At 33.9% G+C, this 22791-nt stretch overlaps 1 protein-coding gene across 1 annotated transcript in view; it reads right to left on the bottom strand.

Moving 5' to 3' along the window:
* Nucleotides 1–22791, bottom strand: part of ITFG1 (integrin alpha FG-GAP repeat containing 1) — a 206946-nt gene that overhangs the window by 49193 nt on the left and 134962 nt on the right. Inside the window, exons 11-13 of the mRNA XM_010950191.3 lie at nt 16259–16409; nt 14690–14798; nt 536–579 (exon numbers count right to left, since the gene is read on the bottom strand). Coding sequence (XP_010948493.3) covers nt 536–579; nt 14690–14798; nt 16259–16409 — 304 coding nt within the window. The remainder of the gene's footprint in view (nt 1–535; nt 580–14689; nt 14799–16258; nt 16410–22791) is intronic.

The raw sequence follows: 22791 nt of genomic DNA, 5'->3' as shown, positions 1-22791 counted from the left end.
AATTTACATGAACTGGAAATTTCAAAAACTAAGCCTAATTATTTTCACATTTTGTTATTTCATGGAAATATTCCATTAGACAGCAAGTCAGTATTAAGATTTTACCCCCCAAAATTCATTAATTGTCTACTACATGCCTGGCCCTGTGCTATGAACCAGGTATACAAAGACAGCATGGTTCTTGGCCTCAAGGGATTGCAGTCTAGTGTGGAGAGGCATTAAATACAAACAGAGTGTGATCAAGCATTATACATGCCAAAATGGCAGTGATATGCCCAGAAATAATGGGAGGTGTGGTCAATTTTCCAAAAAAAATCAGAAAGTCTTCATAAAGGAAGTGAACCTTAGGTAAGAAATTTTTTAGTAAAGGTACTTTATTCCCAGTAAACTTTACTTGAGCACTGAAGGATACTTTAATCACTTCTAAAAGTAACAACAATTTGATTTAACCTATAACAACTATTTTGTGTGCATCTATTTACCATGCAGAGAATTTTCGCAGAAATATTTACAACTGAGAATTAAGGTTACTTACTGTTATCTTACGAGGGCAGTCATTAGAACAGAAACCACTAAGAACTGTGGAAAAATTAAAAAAAAAAACTATTATTACTGTTAGAATGTAAACTTACATTTAAAGTAAGCTCTAATTTTTCCCCTAAAATCTATTATGCCCGACTGATTCATGATCATAAGTTGAAACCAATTTAATTTCTTTAGATCTGAGGAAATTAAATTTCTGTTGTTCACTTTATGCCAACACATCTAAAGCCTTTATTAAGCAGTCAAGATGGTGCCATTTTGTGAAATACATAGGTGAGATAATTAATCATGGTTATATCATACCTACTGTTGGTAGTAGGTTCTACTTTATAATTGGTTAGCTAAATTCCCAGGATGACTCAGGATCTGACAGAGAAGTGCCAAATGCAAACCAATTAAAATGTATACAAATGAACCCAAATAGAGTATTTAGCATTTCATATCTCAGACTAGACTATTTCCATTTATCTAGTCAAAGTTCCTGGGTCAAAGAGTTTGGGCAGCCCTGATAACTTGTACAGAGAACACACCTATAAAATAATTCATGGGCCTACAACAAATATACAAAAATTATGATACCTTTTTCTATAATCACCCAAAAAGAAAAAGCTTGAATATCTGAACATTCTATAACTAACACAAGTTTTGAAATATAACTACACTACTACCATCTCATGTGAACTAATTCCTTTGTAAGAAGGCAGACTATTAAATATGTGCTATTAAATATTCTATATGTTATAAATTAAAAGAAGACAGCTGACAATACTTAGGACTGACTTCTCAGTAAGCATGAATTATATCAATAATAATTGTGATTACTGGCTAGTTCAAATATATCCATAGGAAAATGGTTCCTTATGTTTATTTATATTCTACAAATGTGAAATGACAGTCATTCTAATAGAAATAGTATACTTAGGCAGGGTATATAGAGTACAAAGGCATCAAGAAATGAATGTGACATTTCATCACAAAAGAAGATACTTGTTCATTTACTATAATACTTACATTAAATACAACTTGAGGAAACAGTGAAATGTTTTATACTTGTAAAACAATTTTCAATTTAAGTTTATTTACCCCAGCACAGTGCCTCTTTTATTCTCAAACACTCCATGACCTTACTTCTCCCTCTCCTTTGTTCCTCTTCCCTCAACTCTAGGCAGTCATTAATACTTCACTTGTCTCAAAGTGATTTTCATAAACCTTCATTAAAACGTTATCATGCTGAATAGCAAATTATTTACTCACAAGTCTGTCTCTGTACCAGGATGCAAGCTCTGTATAATTTTATTCTTACTTTCTCAGGGCCTAGCCCAATATATTTACTTAATAAACACTTGTTAGGGAGGGAAAGGATGAATTATTCAGTAAACGGTACTGGATAATTGGCTAGTTGGAGGAAAATAAAGTTAGACTTTGATGTATAAAATAAAAATTACATTTGGCAAAGACACGGCTAATATAAAGAACTCTTGCACTTCAATAATAAAAAGAGAAATCAATGAAAGGATGGGCAAAGGATCTGAATAGGCATTTCTCCAAAGATTATACAGAAATATCAAAAGCTCATAAAAAGATGCTCAGCATCATTAGTGATCAGGGATATACAAACCGAAACCACAATGAAATGCAGACCGTTCACACTATCCAAGAGGTGGAAGTAACCCAAATGAACGCCCACTGGCAGAAGAGTGGCTAAACAAAATGTGGTATGAACTCAGAGTGGAAATGAATACTATCCCACTTTAAAAAGGAAAGAAATTCTGTCACATGCTATAACATGAATGAACTTTGAGGGCATTATGCTAATTAAATCAAACATAAAAAGACAAATACTGTATCGAAAGTTGTCAAATTCAGAGAAACAAAACAGAATGGTGGTTACCAGAGGTTGAGGGTAAGGGAAGAGGGGCAGTTGTTAAATGGGTACAGAGTTTCAGATTTGCAAGGTGAAAAAGTTCTGGAGATCTGTTTCACAACAATGTGAAACACTTAACACTACTAAACTGTACACTTAAAAATGGCTAAGATAGTAAATTTTATGTTACCACACACAAAAAATGGTAAAGATGTTAAAAAAAGCAAAACAAACCCCCAGTGAGATATCACTTCACATCCATTAGGATGGGTATAATCAAAAAGTCAGATAAAAACAAATTTTAGTGACGATGTAGAGAAATTGGATCTCTCATACATTTCTGGTGGGAATGTAAAATGGTCGAGCTACTTTGGAAAACTCTGGCAATTCCTTGAAAAGATGAACAAAGAGTTCCCATTTAATCCAACAGTTTCATTCCTAGGTATATATCAACAGGAATTAAAATATATGTCCACACAAAAACTTGTACATGAATGTTCACAGCAGTATTATTCATAATAGCCAAAAGGAAACCATCCAAATGTCCATCAAATGATGGATAAACAAAATGTGGTATTATTTATATAATGGGATATTTGACAATTAAAAGAAATAAAGTACTGATGCATGCTACAGCACAGAAGGACCTTGAAAACATTATCTCAGTGAAAGAAGTCAGATCACATATTATATGAACCCATTTACATGAAATATCCAGGATAGACAAATCTATGGATATAGAAAGTAGTGGCTGCCTAGGGCTGGGGATGGGGGATTGAGGGTGGTAGCTAAAGGGCACAGGGTTTCTCCTACGGTGATGAAAATGTTCTACAATTGATTCTGTGAATATGGTAAAAGCCACTGAATTGTATATTTCAAATGGGCGAATGGTATGGTATGTAAATTATACCTCAGTAGAGCTATCGTGGTGTTACAGAATTAAAAAAGATATCACAAAATTAAAAAAAAAAAACAAACCAAATGACCGGGGGCTGTGAACTTTTAAAAAAAACATACAAAGTGATACTATTGCTAATACACAAAGAGCTTCTAGATATGAGTTAGAAGATAATCTAATAAAACCAAAGGGTATCAAGAAATAATATCCAGAAGATAAAGTACCAATAATCAAAAAACCATGAAGAAAGATACTCAGCCTCACTAGTCAGGGGAAAAAATCAATTTTATACCTAACAAAAAGGCAAAAAGAACCCCATAAAATGTCTGTAGGAAAAACAATAAAGTCAAAGATAAATGGCAAGCTATGAAGAATATTTATAATGTATATCACAAAGGAATAATTTCCCTAATATATGCTATGGTGCATTTATAAATCAGTAAGAAAATGAAAAAGGACAAGGGCCGTTCATAGAAAGAAAAAATACGGATGGCTCTTGAACACATGGAAAGACGCTGAACTATGCTCAGTATAATCAAAATGCAAAACAAGAAAACACTTTTCACTTTGTAATTGGCAAAACTCAAAAAGCGTAATAATCCACTGGGTTGGTGAAGGTGATAGGAAATGTTCATTCTCCTACACTGTAAGCAGAAGTGTAAACTGATATGATTCCTATGAAGGGACATTTGTTAAAACAAAAAATGCAAGGTTCAAAACCAGGCAGAATTAACCTAAGGTTCTGGAAATTAAATTAGCAGTTACCTGTAGGTAAACTGGGTTAGTAACAAAAAAGCAGGGCATGAGGAAGCTTCTGGTTGCTGGTATCATGTTCTTCTTGATCTGAGTATATTTTCATGTGTGCATTTATTTACTTAGTGAAAATTTACAGACCTGTGTACTTATGTACATTTTTCTGTATGTACGCTATATTTCAATAATGCTTATTTAAAAAATGCACATATATTATTTTTAGTAATTCAGTTTTCAGGAATTCATCCTTTAAGGATATTCCCTGTGGCATCATTTGTAATAATAACCATAAGAGATTGAATATGATCTGATATCTATCAATAAGGAACTCATTAAATTATGCTGTGTCCATACTATGTGACACTATTTAGTGGTTAAAACAAGATAGCTTTAGATTATATTGTTATGGTATAATCTCCAAGATATACTGTTAAGTGGAGAAAGCAAAGTCTAGAACTATCATCTATGTAAAATAAAAATGTTTACATATATGTGCTTGTATATGCATAAAATATCCTGGACACAAAGAAGAGGTTGTTTTTGGGGAGAGGAACTGGACCACTGGGAAACAGGGGTGAAAGGGGGACTTACTTTTCACCATTATATTCTTTTATATTTTTTTCACCATTTGCATGTATTACTTTTTCTAAAAACAAATTTATTAGTGAAATAAAAATGTACAGCTCTTAGATGAAAATGTGGTAAACTGGACAGTGTCATATGCTGGTGGGAATATAAATGTGTACAACTTTTGAGAAAGGTAATTTGGTATTATCTGTTAACACTAAAAACATAGCCCCTCAACTCATCAGTTTCACGTGTATGAAATACTGGAAATTACCTATGTATTGACCGAGAGAGAAAATGCTTAATAAATTATGGAACATCTATAGTATTATGGAATGACATGGCTCTATTAAAAGAATGAGACACCTATAAGTGCTGACTTCAAAGGGTATTCATACTCTCTTGCTAAGGTGGAAAAAAAAAAGATGCAGGCAAATATGTTCAGTAAGATTCTATTTACAAATGTTAAGTGTTGGATGAATTTCACAGACATAATAGTGAACAACAGAAGCCAGACACAAGAGAACATACTGTACGACTGCATTTAAATAACATTCAGAAATGGAAAAACTAATCTATGGTGACAGAAATCAGAACAGTAGTCACACTCCTGCAGCGAATGTTGGCTGGGCAGGGGAATACGAGGGGCCTTTCTGGGGTGCTGGAAATATTGTATCTTGATTGTGGCTACAAGGGAGAATATCTCTGTAAAATCTCACTAAGCTATGCACTTTCACCCTATTTCCTCCCATTGCCACAACTTTCTTTCTACCGTCTCAAACTTTACATGTAGATGACTGTATTCCAAGGCCTGACCTCTTAGGTCAGACTTTTTTTTTTTTAATGAACATCTACTTTTTCTTCTGAATATTGCTGCAAAATTCACCTTCTTAATCTACACATTTGATCACAGACTGATGAAGAATTTTAATACAGTAATGGTTATATGTGTCAACTTAACTAGGCCATGAGGTGCCCAGATATATAGTCAATCGTTATTTTAGTTGTTTCTGTGGTGGTGTTTTGGATAAGATTAACATTTAATCATTACATTGAGTAAAACAGATTTCTCTTCATAATGTGTGTGGGTCTCATCCAACCAGTTGAAGGCCTAAATAGAACAAAAGCCGACCTTTTCCTGAGTAAGAACTCTCCTGCCTTATGGCCTTCAAACTAGGACATGAGGTTTTTCTGCCTGATGAACTGGGACATCACTTTTTCCTGGTTCTCAGCTGCCTGCTGGCCTTTTGACTCAAACTGGGATGTTGGTTCTGCAGATTTTGCACTTGCCAGCTTCCATAACTATGTGAATCAATTACTTATAATCTCTCTCTCTTGTTCTCTATTTTCTATTGGTTCTGTTTCTCTGGAGAACCCTGACTAATTCAATTAAGTATCTGCAGTTATAGGTTCACTGACAAAATCTCCTCTTTGTGATAGCTGCCCATGTATCAATGGATACTATCAACATTGTCTCTTACTAATCTTCAACACAGTACAAGAAGGCGAGTTAGTTTCTACTTCTTACTATCTGCTCATTCTTTATTACTGTGATCACGGCCTCCCACTCCTGGAATGTTAACTACCCATTTTGGTCTTTCCAAATCTTAACCATCTTTCAGCATCTAGGTTCCCACCTATCATCGTCACAGAAGCCTTCTTTGACCTTAATAATCTTGTAGCATATATAATTCCATTCAACATTCGAGTATAAAGCTCGTTTTACTGCTCTTTAGCTATTTACATGCATGTATCTTCCTCTTCCAAGCAGACAGATTCCTGTTGATAGCAATAAATGCTTGCTGCATAATAGATCTTCACTGAGAAAAACTGACTAGGAGTCAAAAGCCCAGACAACATAATATGCAGTGGGGGAGAATATGCTGGACACAGTGACTGTAAGTGCTAATAAACAGATTTCCAAAACCCCCTTCAGACATATTTTTATAGCAATTTTATTGAGATATAATTCACACACCATTGTATTCACCCATTTAAAGTGTCCTATTCATTAGTTTTTAGTATATTCCCAGAGCTGTGCAACTCTCACCACAATCAGTTTTCATCACCACAAAAAGGAAACCCGGTGCCCTTCAGCTATCATGCCCCACTTTCCACCCCCGGCCCAAAGCAACCACTGATCTACCAGTCACTTCCTATGTCTATATGTTTTTTGAATATTTTGAATACATGTTATTTTAGGAAAAAAAAATTTAAAATATAGAGAAGTAAAAAGAAGAAAATAAAAATCACTTGTAACCCATCCATATGTTGTTTCCAATTTGTTGTAAGGTATTACACTGTCAAGGACTGAATGTCAGGCCCTGCCCCCTCAAGTTCTGTGTGGCTGTACTTGGAGATGGGGCCTCACAGGAAGATATTAAGGTTAAATGAGGTCTTGGGGGTGGAGTCCTGATCTGATAGTATTAGTGTCCCTATAAGAAGCTTGCTCTCTTGTTCTCTCTCCCCCACGAGCACAAAGAGGGGGTCAAGTGAGCACACAGCAAGATGGGGGGCCTACAAGCTAAGAGGAGAGACCTCAGAATGAAGTCGACCTTGCTGGCACCTTGACCTTGCAATTCCCCACCCCCGGAATTGGGAGAAATAAATCTCTGTTGTTTAAGCTGCCCAGCCTGCGGTGCTTTGTTATGGTGACTGGAACAGACTAAGATGTACAAATACCAAAAAAAAAAAATTATTTTTTCACGTAAATGAAATCATATGACACACAGTTTTGTCATCTTCTCTTGGTTAGTGTAACCTAAGCTTTTCCCGCATCATTAAATACACATACATGTACACAGACCCACTTATCTCATTAGGGTATTTAGGTTCTCCTCCACCCTATAATCCAACATTTTATCCTCTTAAAAACACCAGCGAAGATCACTTTTACAGACATGGTGCAGTATACACAAATCTTTGGCATATCTCTGACAATTTCCTTGTGATAAGTTCACAGAAATATAATTATTTCTGGGTTTAAGCTTAAAGCTTTGGGCATATATAGTGAAACTATCCTCTAGAAAGGTTATCAAGCATCTTTTTAGCAAACATTCACTGATGTTCTGGTAAGTGCCAAACTCTGAACATGAATTTGCTTTCATGCATGCTCTTCCTTAATCCTCACAGCAAGGCTGTGAGGTAAGTCTAACTGCCATCTCCCCCATCCCCTACCTTTTGCTTTTTTTTTTTTTTCTGAAGAGGAACGAGAAGCTTGGGCCAGTACATTACTCAAGATCACAAAAGGAATGGCCCTCTTCTGAAAGACCTTGTGGCTGCTAGACACTAACTCATTTAAAAAACACATTATTATACTTTCATAGCAGATGGGAAGTCAATGGAAAATTAGATTATTTTATTTTCTGTACAAGATAAAATGTCTTGTTTAGCATAGTTGAGAGTATTTACTTGAAATTACATTAACAGTCTCTTTCATTTTGTTTATAGCAAGCTAAAAATTGGGTTCCTGTATCTATTTCTGTTGTTTAGAAGACTTCCTCTACTGAATTTGAAGTTTCACATTATAGCACATAATAGGATGAAAATGATAAGATTTAAATGTATACATATGCACATATCACACATATGTATCATATGAGAATAACAAATTTTTATTGCACTTTGCATTTTTATACTTCTCAGACATTTAGATTTCTTAAAATTTTATTTTTTCTACAGATTGAAGGTTTGTGGCAACCCTGTGTCAAGCAAGTCTATTGGTGCCATTTTTCTACCAGCATTTGCTCACTTTGTGCCTCTGTGTCACATTTTGGTAATTCTCACCATTTTGCAAACTTTTCCATTGTTATTATATTTATTATAGTGATCTGTGATCAGTGATCTCTGATGTTACTACTGTGAATTGCTGAAGGCTCAGATGATGGTTAGCATTTTTTAGCAATAAAGTATTTTTTAAATACAATTACATTTTTAAAAAGACATAATGGTAATATTGCACACTTAACAGACTAAAGCATACTTTAAACATAACTTTCATATGCACTGGGACCAAAAAATTTGTGTGATTCACATAATTGTGATATTCACTTATTGCAGTGGTCTGGAACCAAACCTGCAGTATCTCTGAGGTATGTCTGTATATATGTATGTTTTATAAAAGAGCTGTCTACATAATACAAATAGAATATGCATTTCCTTGGGTTTTGCAACTACAGATTCAAGAAGGAATAGTATTATTCCTTGAGGTTAGTTAATATTCTGATTGATAATATTGATAATACTGTTTAGTTAGGAATTCAGAACTCCCAAATACTATTATGAAGGTTAAGCTGTTCTTCATCTGAAATTATTATTTTACCTACCTTTCATTTCATCCTGACCTTTTGTCCAGTGACAGCTACATGGTTACTGCAGCAGGAAAGGTAGACTTAAACTGCATGATTTCCAGGCTGTACTAGCTATGAAAGTTTGACATAAGGCAGATAAAAACTGTCTTTAGCTACTTTCATTAATTATACTGTTTTTGTTAAGGAATACTACAGACGAGGAAAATTTTACTTTCAGCTTTGGCTTTATCACTAGATCCTTTTGTAACCCACCCATTAGTTTTACCATCAGAAAAAAAGGGACACACTCAACTCATGTACATAAGTTTTACTATTTTCTTCCCTTCAAATTAATTAAAAAAAAGTCTAAAATGTGTTAGGTTTCTTTAAATGTACAGGCTATATAAGGAAACTTTTTATTCTCATTTTCTCTCTCCATAATTTTTCAGCATATTAATGTGACAGGTTCGTGATACAGTTTAAACAGTATAACATTAAACATATTAAAGTTACATGTAACTTCTTCAAAAAGAAAGGAAGAACTGAATTAAATGCTGCTGAGAAACACAATAGAGCATACGTTTAATATGTGTTAGTAGTTCACCTTCCGTTATTAACAGGGTTTTTGTTGCTGCTGCTAGTTCCTGTGCCTATCAGATTAGTCATACAGAAGTCTACAGGTCATTAGTGCTTACCAAGAATAAACCCCAAAGTGACTATCTGATGTCAACACTGGCTAAAAACCATTAAGTTCAGCTCCTCTCAGGCATTCTATTCATACAGTACAGGATGTTCCATTAAGTAGGGCCATCTACTGCTGTGTGAGCCAATGCACAGCATGGGCCTGGGCAAATCACTTCACCTTTCTCTGTTATACAGTTTTAGAAAAATCCTTAAAATAATGTGGTTAGATAAAATATTATAAAAAATATAAAATACAATTTATAAAGTGTACAAAATTTCCAAATCCTATGATTCCAAACTGGGATCTATGTTGTTATTAGGTAGCTCCAGGTGCTCAACCCTCTGCCTAGCATAGAGGAAAGTGGTCTGGTTTTAAACGGCTATTTGTGTATGTTTGCTTACATATGACACAATTATATAGAAAAGTGGGAGCCTTGAATAGGTAGAGTCTGAATGAATGAGGCTAGATCATGGATGATACATACTCTCTAAAGTCAGAAATCAAGAGAAAAAACCAGGAGTATTAACTTGTTATTTTGTATGCTAATTTTCTGCTTTCTCTTTCTCCTTATATAATATGTAAGATTATACTATTTTTAAAAGCTATACTTCTCATGCTTTCATTTAGAAATTATTACATATAGTTACTATTATATGAGACAACCCATGCAAAACGCTTGGTAGAGGATCTGGCACATGATTAGCAATAAATATTAGCTAGTCTCGTTTGTCTTTTTAAATAAATTACAGATTCTATAATTCTGGATTCCAGGATTTTAAAGTATCAGCTTCACTGCTGCTGCAGTTTCTTTTGAAACTCTAGGAACCAGCAGAAGTAAGCAGAGCATGCTCAGTGTTCATAATAGTTGTATCTAACAAGTGGCAAAGAGTACAGTTTTTAAAAATTACTTTTCCAGACTTTCAAATGTTTTACAATAGGCTGCCATATTTTTGTAATGAGAAAACAAAATGAATACCAAGCCAAAAATTTACAAATAAAAAAGGAATAATGCTTTAAAAATCTCTTGCATAATCAAAAAAGAAAGGCACTTTTACAAATGTTACCCGGAAATTACAATTTTAAGACTCCATAATGTTAAACTTATGAACAAGTAAAAAGTACCAGTGGTCAATTAAATCAGTGCATGAGTATAATTTCCCAAGTGATATCAGAATAAAAAAATGTCATCCTTTGTGCTTCAGTCAGAAAAAATCACTCAATTCTAAATGGTCCAAGGCAGAAGTTATTATTACAGCATAAGCTCACTTCCTACAAGTGGGACAGTTTTATATTTTGCATAGAAGCATATGGCTATAAAAGAAGTAAAACATTTTTCTTAAGCAACTCTAACAACAACTGGGAGGGTGTGATAAAATACATAAAGGGTCCATTATGGAAAAGGGGAATTTAACAGGACAGATACTGCTACATAATTTCATCCTTCTACTATTTGTGTTTTTCATCACCATGAACTTGGTTTTTATTTGTTTGATTTTTAAGTGTCTCTCTGTTTCTCACTTTCAAGTGTCAATAAATGTTTTCCTACTAATTGATCTTGGCTGATCCACAGTCTAATTTTTAGAAGTTTAAGGATTTTTAACCATTTCATATACTTTTATAACTTATTAGTACTTGTAATCATATTAGAAAAGTATATAGAGATTTATTATAGCATCTTATAATGCCTTTTTAAATAAACTGTTCTAAATAGTAATTTCTAGTATCTCAAGACTTTAAAACCAAAGTTGTTTAAAAAAGATTAATGAAATGTAAGAAGACAGCCTATTCAGAGTTAAGAGAAACTGTAATTAAAATACTTAATGAGCTATGTGAATTATTGGTTATTAGCTTAAATTAGTTTAAAACATGACTAATGGGATGTGCAATTTATAAGTTTTCCTTAAAATGACAATGCTTAGGATCTGAACATTTCATGCTAAACCACACTATACGTTATAGCCCATATATTCTTAAAGATAAAGTACAAAACCTTGGCTTCTAGTTTGATGATTCAGTTTACATTAGCTACTTTACACAGATGCCAAAACCAAAACATTGCAACAACTGTGCATAAATACTATAGTATCCAGTGTGCAGGTTGGGAGGAGGATGAGTAGAATAAAGTTAAAGCTATAAAGGTCAATACTGTACAATGGTTTTAGCAGCATTTAAAATGAGAGATCTTTGCCTGGATTATGAGTGACTGTTCACATACATTCTCTGAAAATATCTATTTTTTGTTTCTTTAAGACACATGAATACAAAACAAATATCATAATCATAAATCACATGTAAAATAGAAACCCCCATCTGAGACATTGTCATTTAGACATTATTTTAGACACCATAGGAAATCTTTTTTTGTCTGTTATTGATTATCTATCTTTCATTCATTATTTTTTAAATAAAAATAAAAGCTACTTTAATACATACCAACATTCAGAAAATATATTAACCTATTTACAACTTTCTGAAAATCATTTGAGGAAGCACTCCATAAAGAGAAATAGGAATTAAAATGTAGAAAGGGAAAGATGTGGTATATAAATAAAATAGTGGCAATAAAGCTAGTAAAACTTGTTAAGTTTAAATAATCATTGATAACTGTTAAAAGATTTGGCTAAATAGAAGACAAAAAAGGTAAAACCAAATTAATCATCCAGAAATAAACTTCCATATTATTTCAACAAAATCTGGAAGAAGGCAGGGGAATAAAAGCTTTTTTAAAGGTCTCATCTTATTTGGAAAGTGAAAGGCAAAGATACTATTACAATTTAAAAATTCCAAGGAAATACAGGTTCATACATGTTTGTTAGAAATTTGAGTTAAGTACTAGTAGAATCAAAATGCAGAATCTCTAAATGTAGCAGGAGCAAGAGAGAAAAATAGAGCTAGTAACTAGTTTTGATTCAGGGGAGCTAGAGAACCCCCAGTTCTGCAACACACAGGTCCCCTGTCTGAAGAGCATCCTGTGGGTCTGTGGTGTAGTGAGGACCAGTGTGGGAACAGGCAGAAGGACAGTTTTACCTTTCCCTAGCCACACACAGAAGTTTAAGTACCCAATTTCCTTAACTGAAAAATAGTGGCATTTAACATAGGCTGGTTTGAGCATTAGAGTAACAATTATTTTAGAGCAAAATCAACTCTGGGCATTGTAGATGGCTTTGAAAGGGTAATTTTATACTAATAATTGTCTGACTTAAGGAAAACAATAACCAAAGGGAAGTGTGGAAGAGCATCTCAAGTCAACTGGAGGGTTATTTTTCAAAAATGATTGCTCTAAATTGGTATCTTATCTCTCATGACCTTTCTGTAAAGTGTTATTCATATTTATGTTAATACCTTTAAATGCAAAGTTATCTTGTTTTCTAAAACTAAAACCTCCTGCACCAAATTGGCTCTCTCGGGGTCTGAGCTTGGAGGTGTGTTGAGAAAACTTTCCCCAGGATACTGTTACTGTGATGGTGGTGCTATCCGGTGGTGCTCATCCTTGGCTTAGGCTAGGAAGTTACAGGCCACAGACTCTCACAGAGAATCTTGCATTTTTAAACTTTTTACATGGAATTTTTCAAACATAAACAAAATTAGAAAGAATAGTGTCAAGAACCCCACTCATATGTCATACAACTTCAACATGTGGCCCAACTTTTTTCATCTATATTCCATTTCCTACTTCCCTGGATTAAAGCAAAAGGCCTCAGACGTAACATTTCAAGTAGTTTGTTTATCATTATTTAACTCTTTACAGAAGCTTACTTTTTCCTGAGCAGGAATATAATGTGTTTATAGGTACTCTGTTACTATATAAAATAATTATGGTCTGCTTTTAAGAATAAAAGTGGCAGTAATTTTATTAGGACTAATTTTTTTTTTTAATTCAACAGATACTTAAGGGGAGGGTATAAATCAAGTGTTAAAGTGCATGTTTAGCATGCACGAGGTCCTGGGTTCAATCCCCACTACCTCCATTTACATACATACATATATACATACATACACACATACATACATACATACGTAAATATATACATACACCTAATTTCCTCCCTCCCCCAAAAACCAAAAGCATCTTCTACTAAAAGGAACTTGGACTCCTTGAAGAAAGAGACCAGATTCTACACTTAGGGCAATGGAGACAAAAGATGAATCCGGAATATCCTGTTTTGTCAGAGCACAGGTGAAAAAGATAAAGGAGCCAGGCTGAAGGAGTCCCTACTGCCCCAACTAGGAACAATTTTAACATTAAAACAAATTATTTTATTTATTGAATAAAATACGAACACACAGATATATACTGATAAATGAATACATAAACACATAAGAGATAAGTGAAAGAGCTTCCTTAGAGAAGAATGCCAACTAATAAATGCAAGAGGGTTGGAATCAGAAAATCACTTTCGGTGCCTATCGTATAGAAGGGTGATTCAGGCAGGAGTTGTCAATGGACTCTAAGGCGGGTAGGTAGAAACTGGACACAGAAAAGTATACTAAAGTAATAGCAGAATACCACTCTACAAAACACTGATCAATTACAAAGGGGAGGAATAGTGAATTTAAGGTGGACAAGTCTGGTAATCATCAAGATGACCAGATGATCAACTTAACATCATGGTGGTGGGACAGGTCAACATTACGTGCTTGCTGATGTGATGCACTGCGAAGGGCATACGTAGCATGGGTTCTACTAAATTGCATGCAGTGGAGTTTCTGCAAAGAATGTGTGTGCTGAGCTGGGTAATGAGGAAACAGCATTATCCTATAGAATGTAAGGCCTGTATTCTTTAAAACTGATGAGGACACGAAAAGGAACTATTCCAGGTTGAAGAAGTCTGCAAAGATATAACAATTAAATGCAACACGTATTCCTGGTCAGAATCCAGGACCACAAAGAAAAAAGTCATTGTTGGGACAGTTGGCAAAATTTGAACAGGGTGGTAGTGTTGTACTGAAGTCGATCTTCTCTGCTTTGGAGAGTTGTACACACGTTACATAGGGGCATGTCCTAACTCTTTGGAAAATGTGCGTTGACAGAGAGAATACAAAATTAAATGTTAATACTGAATAATAAAATATATAAAACAAATACTCACCAATGACTTTAACAAAATAAGCATCTGCTTCAAAGTTATTTTTTAGTGTATGGATGGCAAAATCATTCTTTGTATATCCTTTACTTAGTACGACAATGTCCAAGATTCCCTGGAAAAAACATAAACAAAACATGTAAGAACTACCGGACTGACTGAAAAAAATGATGAAAATGCACAACATGCTTATCATGTAAATATAAACCTTATTTATTCAACCTGATGTTTAAAAAAATACTATTAAAATATAAAACCTTGAATAGTAAAATATAAATAAAATGAAAAACATCTATAATTTTCCTTTCTGCAGATAATTGTTAGTATTTTGTTATATCTCCTTCTAGTTATATTTGCATGAAGTTTTAAAGGCCTGTGACATGGACTGCCAAATTGTTTCTAATCATCAGAGAAAGAGGGTATCTTTTAATCTACCCTGGCTCCCATTATTTTTTTTTTCCTAAAATAGTGGGAAGCTTTGCTAATTTTATTAGGGTTATAAAAGGTGTACTCATTTAAATTTCCATTCTGCTGACTTTCTCTTAATGAGCTTGATCATTTATATCTTTCCATATGTTAGCTACCTGTTTTTCCTGTAAATTGACTTAATCATGTTCTGTTTTTCCACTTGTATCAGTTTGTATAAACCCCTTTTATGTTAAGAATATTAATTATTTAATTCTTTCATAGCACATTTATTTCCCAGATTTAAACACAATTTTAAATTTCATTTATGATGCTCTTTTATGTATAGAAATTAAAAATTGATTTGTAATCAATTCTGTTGATTTTCTCTCTTGTGATTTTTTTTACCAATTACTTTTATGCTTAGAAATTGCTAATAAAAAGTGAAATAAAAAGAGATTTGGTAGAAGAAAGACAGAGATGAACAAGGGCCTGGATAATTCATATAATTGAGAATCAGCCTCTTAAAAAACAAAACCAACCAGGGTTAGGGTTGGACATGAATGTCCTGATGGAGATTTAACTTTTTTAAATAGTCAAGCTATTTCATAAGGATATACTGTGATATATTAACTCTGGAATTTAACATTTTTATCACAATTTTGTTATTTCTCTGAGTGACAAACTGGCTTTTGACATTAGAAGGAAGAAATCCAGGGCCCTGAGTGCCTTTCCCAGGTCAGCTGGCGACTGAAGACAGTCCCAAGAATCTGTGGCAATAGACGCCATGTTTAGTGCACAAGGTGAAAAGAGACTACTGCACTCACTCTTCTGTGTACTTGTGCAGGCTCAGGGGTCTGTTATCTGTTGGCTGTGCTTTCCTCTACTGGTGCACTTGCACAACTGCCATGAGCATGATTCTCTAGTGGTTTAACTAAATGAGCATAAAATTTATGAGATAAAGGCATTTTCATATTTCACTGTACTAATCAGCCAGTGGTGTCAAGACATTTGTTCCCTCTGCCATTTACCATTAAAAAGGGCTTTCTTTAATTAACTCATTTGCTTTCATTATCTCATCTACATTTTCTGGTCAAATAGGGTGAAGTGAAAGGGAGATGAGGTGGATGGCAATTAGACTCCAAACACACAGAAGAGCTCTGAACTCACATCTTCGTAAATGTCAAAGAAGGTGGCGACGACGGCATCTCTGATTTGATTTAGGTCCGTCAGCTCCCAGTAGACTTTAAACATACGACGCGCCCCCTCACAGCTTGCATTATTACAAGGGACATTTTCCAGTAAAAAGGCCTGCTGATTGCTGTGAGACAAAAGAAAGGCATTTAGTTAACATACCAATGCTGTGTAGCATCAGCTGTGGTGTATTTCCTAGAATCAAAGAAATGGTAAATGGTACATACTCAAATAATACGAAAAAAATCCCCAAACCTTACTAATTACTGTACTGTGTCATAAAAACTTAAATTGTCGGCTATTCTTTGCCAGCCTTTGGCAAAAATCCTCAGAGGCTAGTTGGCTGCTGGTTGCTCTCTCCTCTTTTGTGGTTTCCAAGGCCATTCCTCCTTCCACCCTTACTGCTCCACAGCCACTGATGCTGTGTTTCATTACTGAGTTCCTGGGCGCTGTCATCATCCCTTCAGATGTGTGTAACTTCTCAGGTGAATACCTGCATTTTAACCAGAGATCCCTGACATCCCCAAGTCTTGTAAACCCGAAGTGTGAATCTATGATGATAGAACTTCAGCTTCCCAGACAGGCAGTAGGGCAGACATTGCTGAGCACTTCTCAGATAAAAGAAGTACTGCACTTTGCCTAGCTATGAAGTCCTCCCTCTTGAACCCTACTCCAGAGGCAAAGTAGTTATGAGCTTAGATTTTGGAACCAGATTACCTGGATTCAAATCCTGGCTCTGTCATTTAGCAGTTATGTGACCTTAAACAGGTTAATTAACCTCTTCATGACACAGATCTTTATTTGTAAACTGAGTAATAAGAGTACTTATAGGATTGTTGTAAAAATGAAGTACTGAATGAAAAGTACTTAGAACAATTCCAGTAATCCAATCAGATCTCAGTAAATTGTTTATATTATCATCACTCTTATTTAGGTAGTCAAGACTATGCCATATAAAATATTTTATTTAGATACAGAAGTAACTTCTGTAAATAGTGTGATTTTAAGCAACGTCTCCTATTTACAGACATTTTTCTAATATATACATTCCTTCATGTCCCTCTATGTTAAATAGAAAATAATAGGCTAAAAGGCTTAAACTTTATTCCTGCTCAATTTTCTCTAATAATTATTTCAAATAAAAGCATAAAGATAGATTTCTTTTTTCGCTATTACTTTGGGTCTAGGCAATTTGGAAAAGAAAAAAAAATGTTCTATTATAAGAAAGGTAAATTTCTTAGTGTTCAATAGAGTAAGAAAAAAAGTGCAAAATATTCAATTTGCTTGATATACTAAATTATATGATTGACTTCAAATTATTTTTCTGGACAAAAAAATTCCAGCACAAATAGTTTAAACTCCCAGATTACAATATTTACATGGTAAACTTTGAGATGACTTTGCTCAAGACTCAACATATAATAGTATTCTTCTACTAGAAGGAATAGTAATTTCTTCTTTATCTTCTAATAACTGATTTTAAATTCTAATTTGCAATGCTTTTTCCAGGTAATTTACCTATCCCATCTTTTTAGCTAAATAATTTTACTAGATATTTCACAGAAATAAAGGACATTCTATTTTGTCACTAGATTATATTAAAACATGAGAACAAGTGATAAAGGCAGCCATTTTACAATCTTCTACAATGAATGAATCATACTGGCAACCTTTTGAGTGAGCGTTTGCCACTAGTTTCCCTTTTCAAAAGGGGATGCATGGATTTCACTATTATAATCCTTGCTATAATTTCAAATAGACAACATAACCCACAACAAAAACGCGAATTGCCATTGCACAATTCAAAATGTCATTTTAGGGGGATGGTTATAGCTTGGTGGTAGAGCACAGGCTTAGCACACATGAGGTCCTGGGTTCAATCCCCAGTATCTCTGTTACAAAAATAAATTTTCATTTTAATTTTTTTATATGAGTTTGTAAAGATTTTAAATGCCATGTACTATGGTTCTTGTTTGAAAGTTCACTAACCAGCTTGGTCTTGTATTCTGGAACATGGGGTCTGTAAAATTCCAGTATTTTTTAAGCTGAGCCCTACAGGTAGAGCCTAATATATTATCTATAAAAATAAAATTCCACAGGCCAATATTGTTGATGAACATAGATGCAAAAATTCTTAACAGAATGTTAGCAAACAGAATCCAACAACACATAAAAAAGATCATATACTATAATCAACTTGGATTCAACCCAGGGACACAAGGATGGTTCAACATATGGAAATTAGTCAACGTGATATACCACATCAACAAAAGAAAGGACAAAAATCATATGATCATCTCAAAGATGCAGAAAAAGCATATGATAAAATTCAACACTGATTTATGATAAAAACTCTTACCAAAGTTGGTATACAGGGAACATATCTAAACATAATAAAAGCTATTTATGACAAATGCACAGTCAGCATAATACTCAACAGTGAAAAGTTGAAAACCCTCCTGCTAAAATCTGGAACAAGACAAAGATGCCCACTCTCACCACTTCTATTCAACATAGTATTGGAAGTCCTAGCCATAGCAATCAGACAAGAAAAATAAATAAAAGGGATGCAAATTGGAAAAGAAGAGGTAAAATTGTCACTATATGTGGATAACATGATACTCTATATAGAAAATCTTGAAGGCTCCACACCAAAACTATAGAGCTGACAAAAGAATTCAGAAAGGTAGCAGGAAACAAGATTAACATACAGAAATCAGTTGCATTTCTTTACTCTAACAATGAAATATCAGAAAAGGAAAGTAAAAAAAAAAAAAACCCCTTTTAAAATTGCGTTAAAAAAATACATTTAGGAATAAACCTGACCAAGGAGGTGAAAGACTTATACAAAGATAACTACAAAACACTGATTAAGGAAAATAGAGATGATCGAAAAAAATGGAAAGATATTCCATGCTCTTGGATTGGAAGAATTAATATTGTTAAAATGGCCATACTTCCCAAAGCAATCAACAGATTTAATGCATTCCTATCAAATTATCCAGGACATTTTTCACAGAAATAGACAAATAATCCTAAAATATATATGGGATCACAAAAGACTGAGAATTGCCAAAGCATTACTGAAGAAAAAGAATGAAACTGGAGGAATAACACTCCCAGAATTCAGACAATACTGCAGAGCTACAGTAATCAAAACAGCATGGTATTGGCACAAAAACAGACATATGAATCAATGGAACAGAACAGAGAGCCAAGAAATAAACCCACAGACCTACAGTCAATTAATCTTCAACAAAGGAGGCAAAAATATACAATGGAGAAAAGAGTCTCTTCAGCAAATGGTGTTGGGAAAACTGAACAGCCACATTTAAATCAATGAAGTTAGAACACTCACTCCATACACAAAAATAAACTCAAAATGGATCAAAGAATTAAATATAAGGCAAGATACTATAAACCTCCTAGAAGAAAACATAGGCAAAACATTCTCTGACATAAATCTTAGCAATGTTCTCCTAGGGCAGCCTACTCAGGCAATAGAAATAAAAGCAAAAATAAACAAATGGGACCCAATAAACTTAAATGTTTTTGCACAGCAAAGGAAACCATAAGCAAAATGACAACCTATGGAATGGGAGAAAATATTTGCAAATGATGAGACTGACAAAGGTTTAATTTCCAGAATATATAAATGGCTCATACAACTTAATAACAAAAAACCAAACAACCCAATCCAAAAATGGGCAGAAGACCTAAACAAGCAATTCTCCAATGAAGATATACAAATGGCCAATAGGCACATGAAAAAATGCTCAGTATCGTTAATTATCAGGGAAATGCAATTCAAAACTACAATTATTATCTCACACTAGACAGAATGGCCATCATTCCAAAGTCCGTAAATGGTAAATGCTGGAGAGGGTGTGAAGAAAAGGGAACCCTCCTACACTGCTGGTGGGAATGTAGTTTGGAGTAGACATTATGGAAAACAGTATGGAGATTCTTCAAAAAGCTAAAAATAGATTTAACATATGATCTAGCAAACCTGCTCCTGGGCACATATCCAGAGAGAACTGTAATTTGAAAAGATACATGCACCCCAATGTTCATAGCAGCACTATATACCATAGTGAAGACATGGAAGCAACCTAAATGTCCATTGACAGATGACTGGATAAAGAAATTATGGTTTATTTGTACAATGGAATACTACTCAATGATAAAAAAGGATAAAATAATGCCATTTGCAGCAACATGAATGAACCCAGAGATTGTCCTTCTAATTGAAGTAACCCAGAAAGAGAAAGAAAAATACCATATGATATCACTCATATGTGGAATCTAAAAAAAAGAAAAAAAGAGGACACTAATGAACTTATTTACAAAACAGAAACAGACTTTCAGACATAGTAAACAATATGGTTACTGCGGGAAAGGGGTAGGAACGGATAAATTTGGGAGTTTGAGATTTGCAAATGGTAACCACTATATATAAAAATAGATTAAAAACAAATTTCTTCTGTATAGCACAGAGAATTATATTCAATATCTTATAATAATCTTTAATGAAAAGGAATATGAAAATAAATACATGTATATATCTGCAAGACTGGGACATATGCTGTACACCAGAAACTGACACACTGTTACTGACTATACTTCAATTTAAAAAATAGTCTGGTAGTTTCTCAAATGGTTCAACATTGAGTTCCATTCCTAAGCATATCCCACTCCTAGACATATTTTGAGAGAAATGAAAACATGTCCACACAAAAACTTGTATATGAATATTCATAGCACTATTATTCATAATAGCCAAAAAAGAAACAATTTATATATATACATATACATATATATATAGACACATATATATATAAAACTGATGAATGAAAGATATATGGTCTATCCATATAATAGAATATTATTCAACAGAAGGAAATGAAGTACTGATACATGCCACCATATGGATGAGCCTTGAAAACATTATGCTAAGTCAAGCCAGTCACAGAGTACCATGTATTGTATGACTGCATTTATATGAAATGTAAGGAATAGGCAAAACAGAGAGAAAATGAGTGGTTTCCTTGGGCTGGTAAGATTGGAGGATGGAGGCTACAGAAGGTGGGGCTTCTTTTTGGGGTAATGAAAATGTTCTAAAATTGACGGTGGTGACAGATGCATATACTAAATACTACTAAAAATATACATAAGCCACCGAATTGTATACGGTAAATGGGTGACCTGTATGGTATGTAAATTACACCTCAATAAAGCTGTTAATTAAAAAAACAGAAGTAATTGCTGAAAATTTTAACCCACAAAAAATACACATGGGAAGTGTTTTAAATGACATAACATGTAAATGAACCTATCAAATGCCTCTTCTCTGAAAAGGCCAATATTTATACACCTAGTGTGCAGTCTTTCGAGGCTGGTTTAATTTCTCTTCAAGGCTATAAAATTGGTGTTGTTTCTCAATAAACAATCATTTGACAAAGTCTGAGTTATTCTAAGCTGTTAATATGCTGTGTGCATCTGTCTTATTTCTCATTAAGAAAGGTAGCTGATGGATCATTTAACTTTAAGTTTGATTTTCTCCCTGGCTGCTCTTAGAGCTTGTGTGTCCCCCTGAGTCATTTCTATATCCAGTGCTCTTCTAGATTGTTCTTAACTCTCTTTCTCTTAATTCTCCAATCTCATTATCAGTCTAGGCTCCCATGGAAGGAAAAGAGCTCTAATTTGGGATACATCTATAATTCTGTGTAAACCTTAAGAAGGCAGTTCTACACACAGAAGAAAAACAAATGAAGAAGAAATACAAATAAGTCTATTAGGAATCCTCTAAAAATGAAAGAAAAAAAATTTGAGTTGCTGTTCTGAAATAGCTGCCAGCTATTGGTAAACACAGAATCCTCAGCTAAGCTAATGTAAAAAAACAAAACAAAACAAAACAAAAAAAACTTCCACTGTGAAATTACTAAAATTATTTAAGTATTTCTGTAATAGAGACTAGTGACAATTAGAAATGTTCCAAAGAGATGATAAACCTAATATTCAGAATGAAGTTCACTTGAGCTCTGGGCAAAAGAACACATTTATTCCCCAGATAGCATCTAGGATATGAGTCAGTGGGCAGACAGTGAATGTTTCTTGAATGAAAAGAGGAAGTAATCATCTTTTGCAGAGCAAGGCCATTTTAAAGGCAAATTTAATAGGATGTATGATTGAATGCTAAAAGTTCCTGTCAAATAAGTGGTTAGAAAAGATTCTGTCATGTTTTAATTTATCTTTATTCAAAGGTATCCTTATATTGGCTAATTTAATGGCCACTCACTACATTTTTTTCTAGGTACTATAATATTTGCGTTTTTTAATTATGTAAAATGAAATACAATGGTCATTTTGTTAGTTGGGTAGTGGTATAAACAGAATATTGAGACATGAAGAGTAAGACACTCACGGACACACCACAACTTATGAAGTATAACACACAGAAGCAACAAAGATTGGTTAGGGAATTATACTTGTTCTGTTTAGCTATTAAC

Source organism: Camelus bactrianus, chromosome 9 (genome assembly GCF_048773025.1).
Source record: "Camelus bactrianus isolate YW-2024 breed Bactrian camel chromosome 9, ASM4877302v1, whole genome shotgun sequence".
NCBI lineage: Eukaryota > Metazoa > Chordata > Mammalia > Artiodactyla > Camelidae > Camelus > Camelus bactrianus.
The sequence above is the reverse complement of the archived record's forward strand: the minus strand, read 5'-3'. Positions and strand labels throughout refer to the sequence as shown.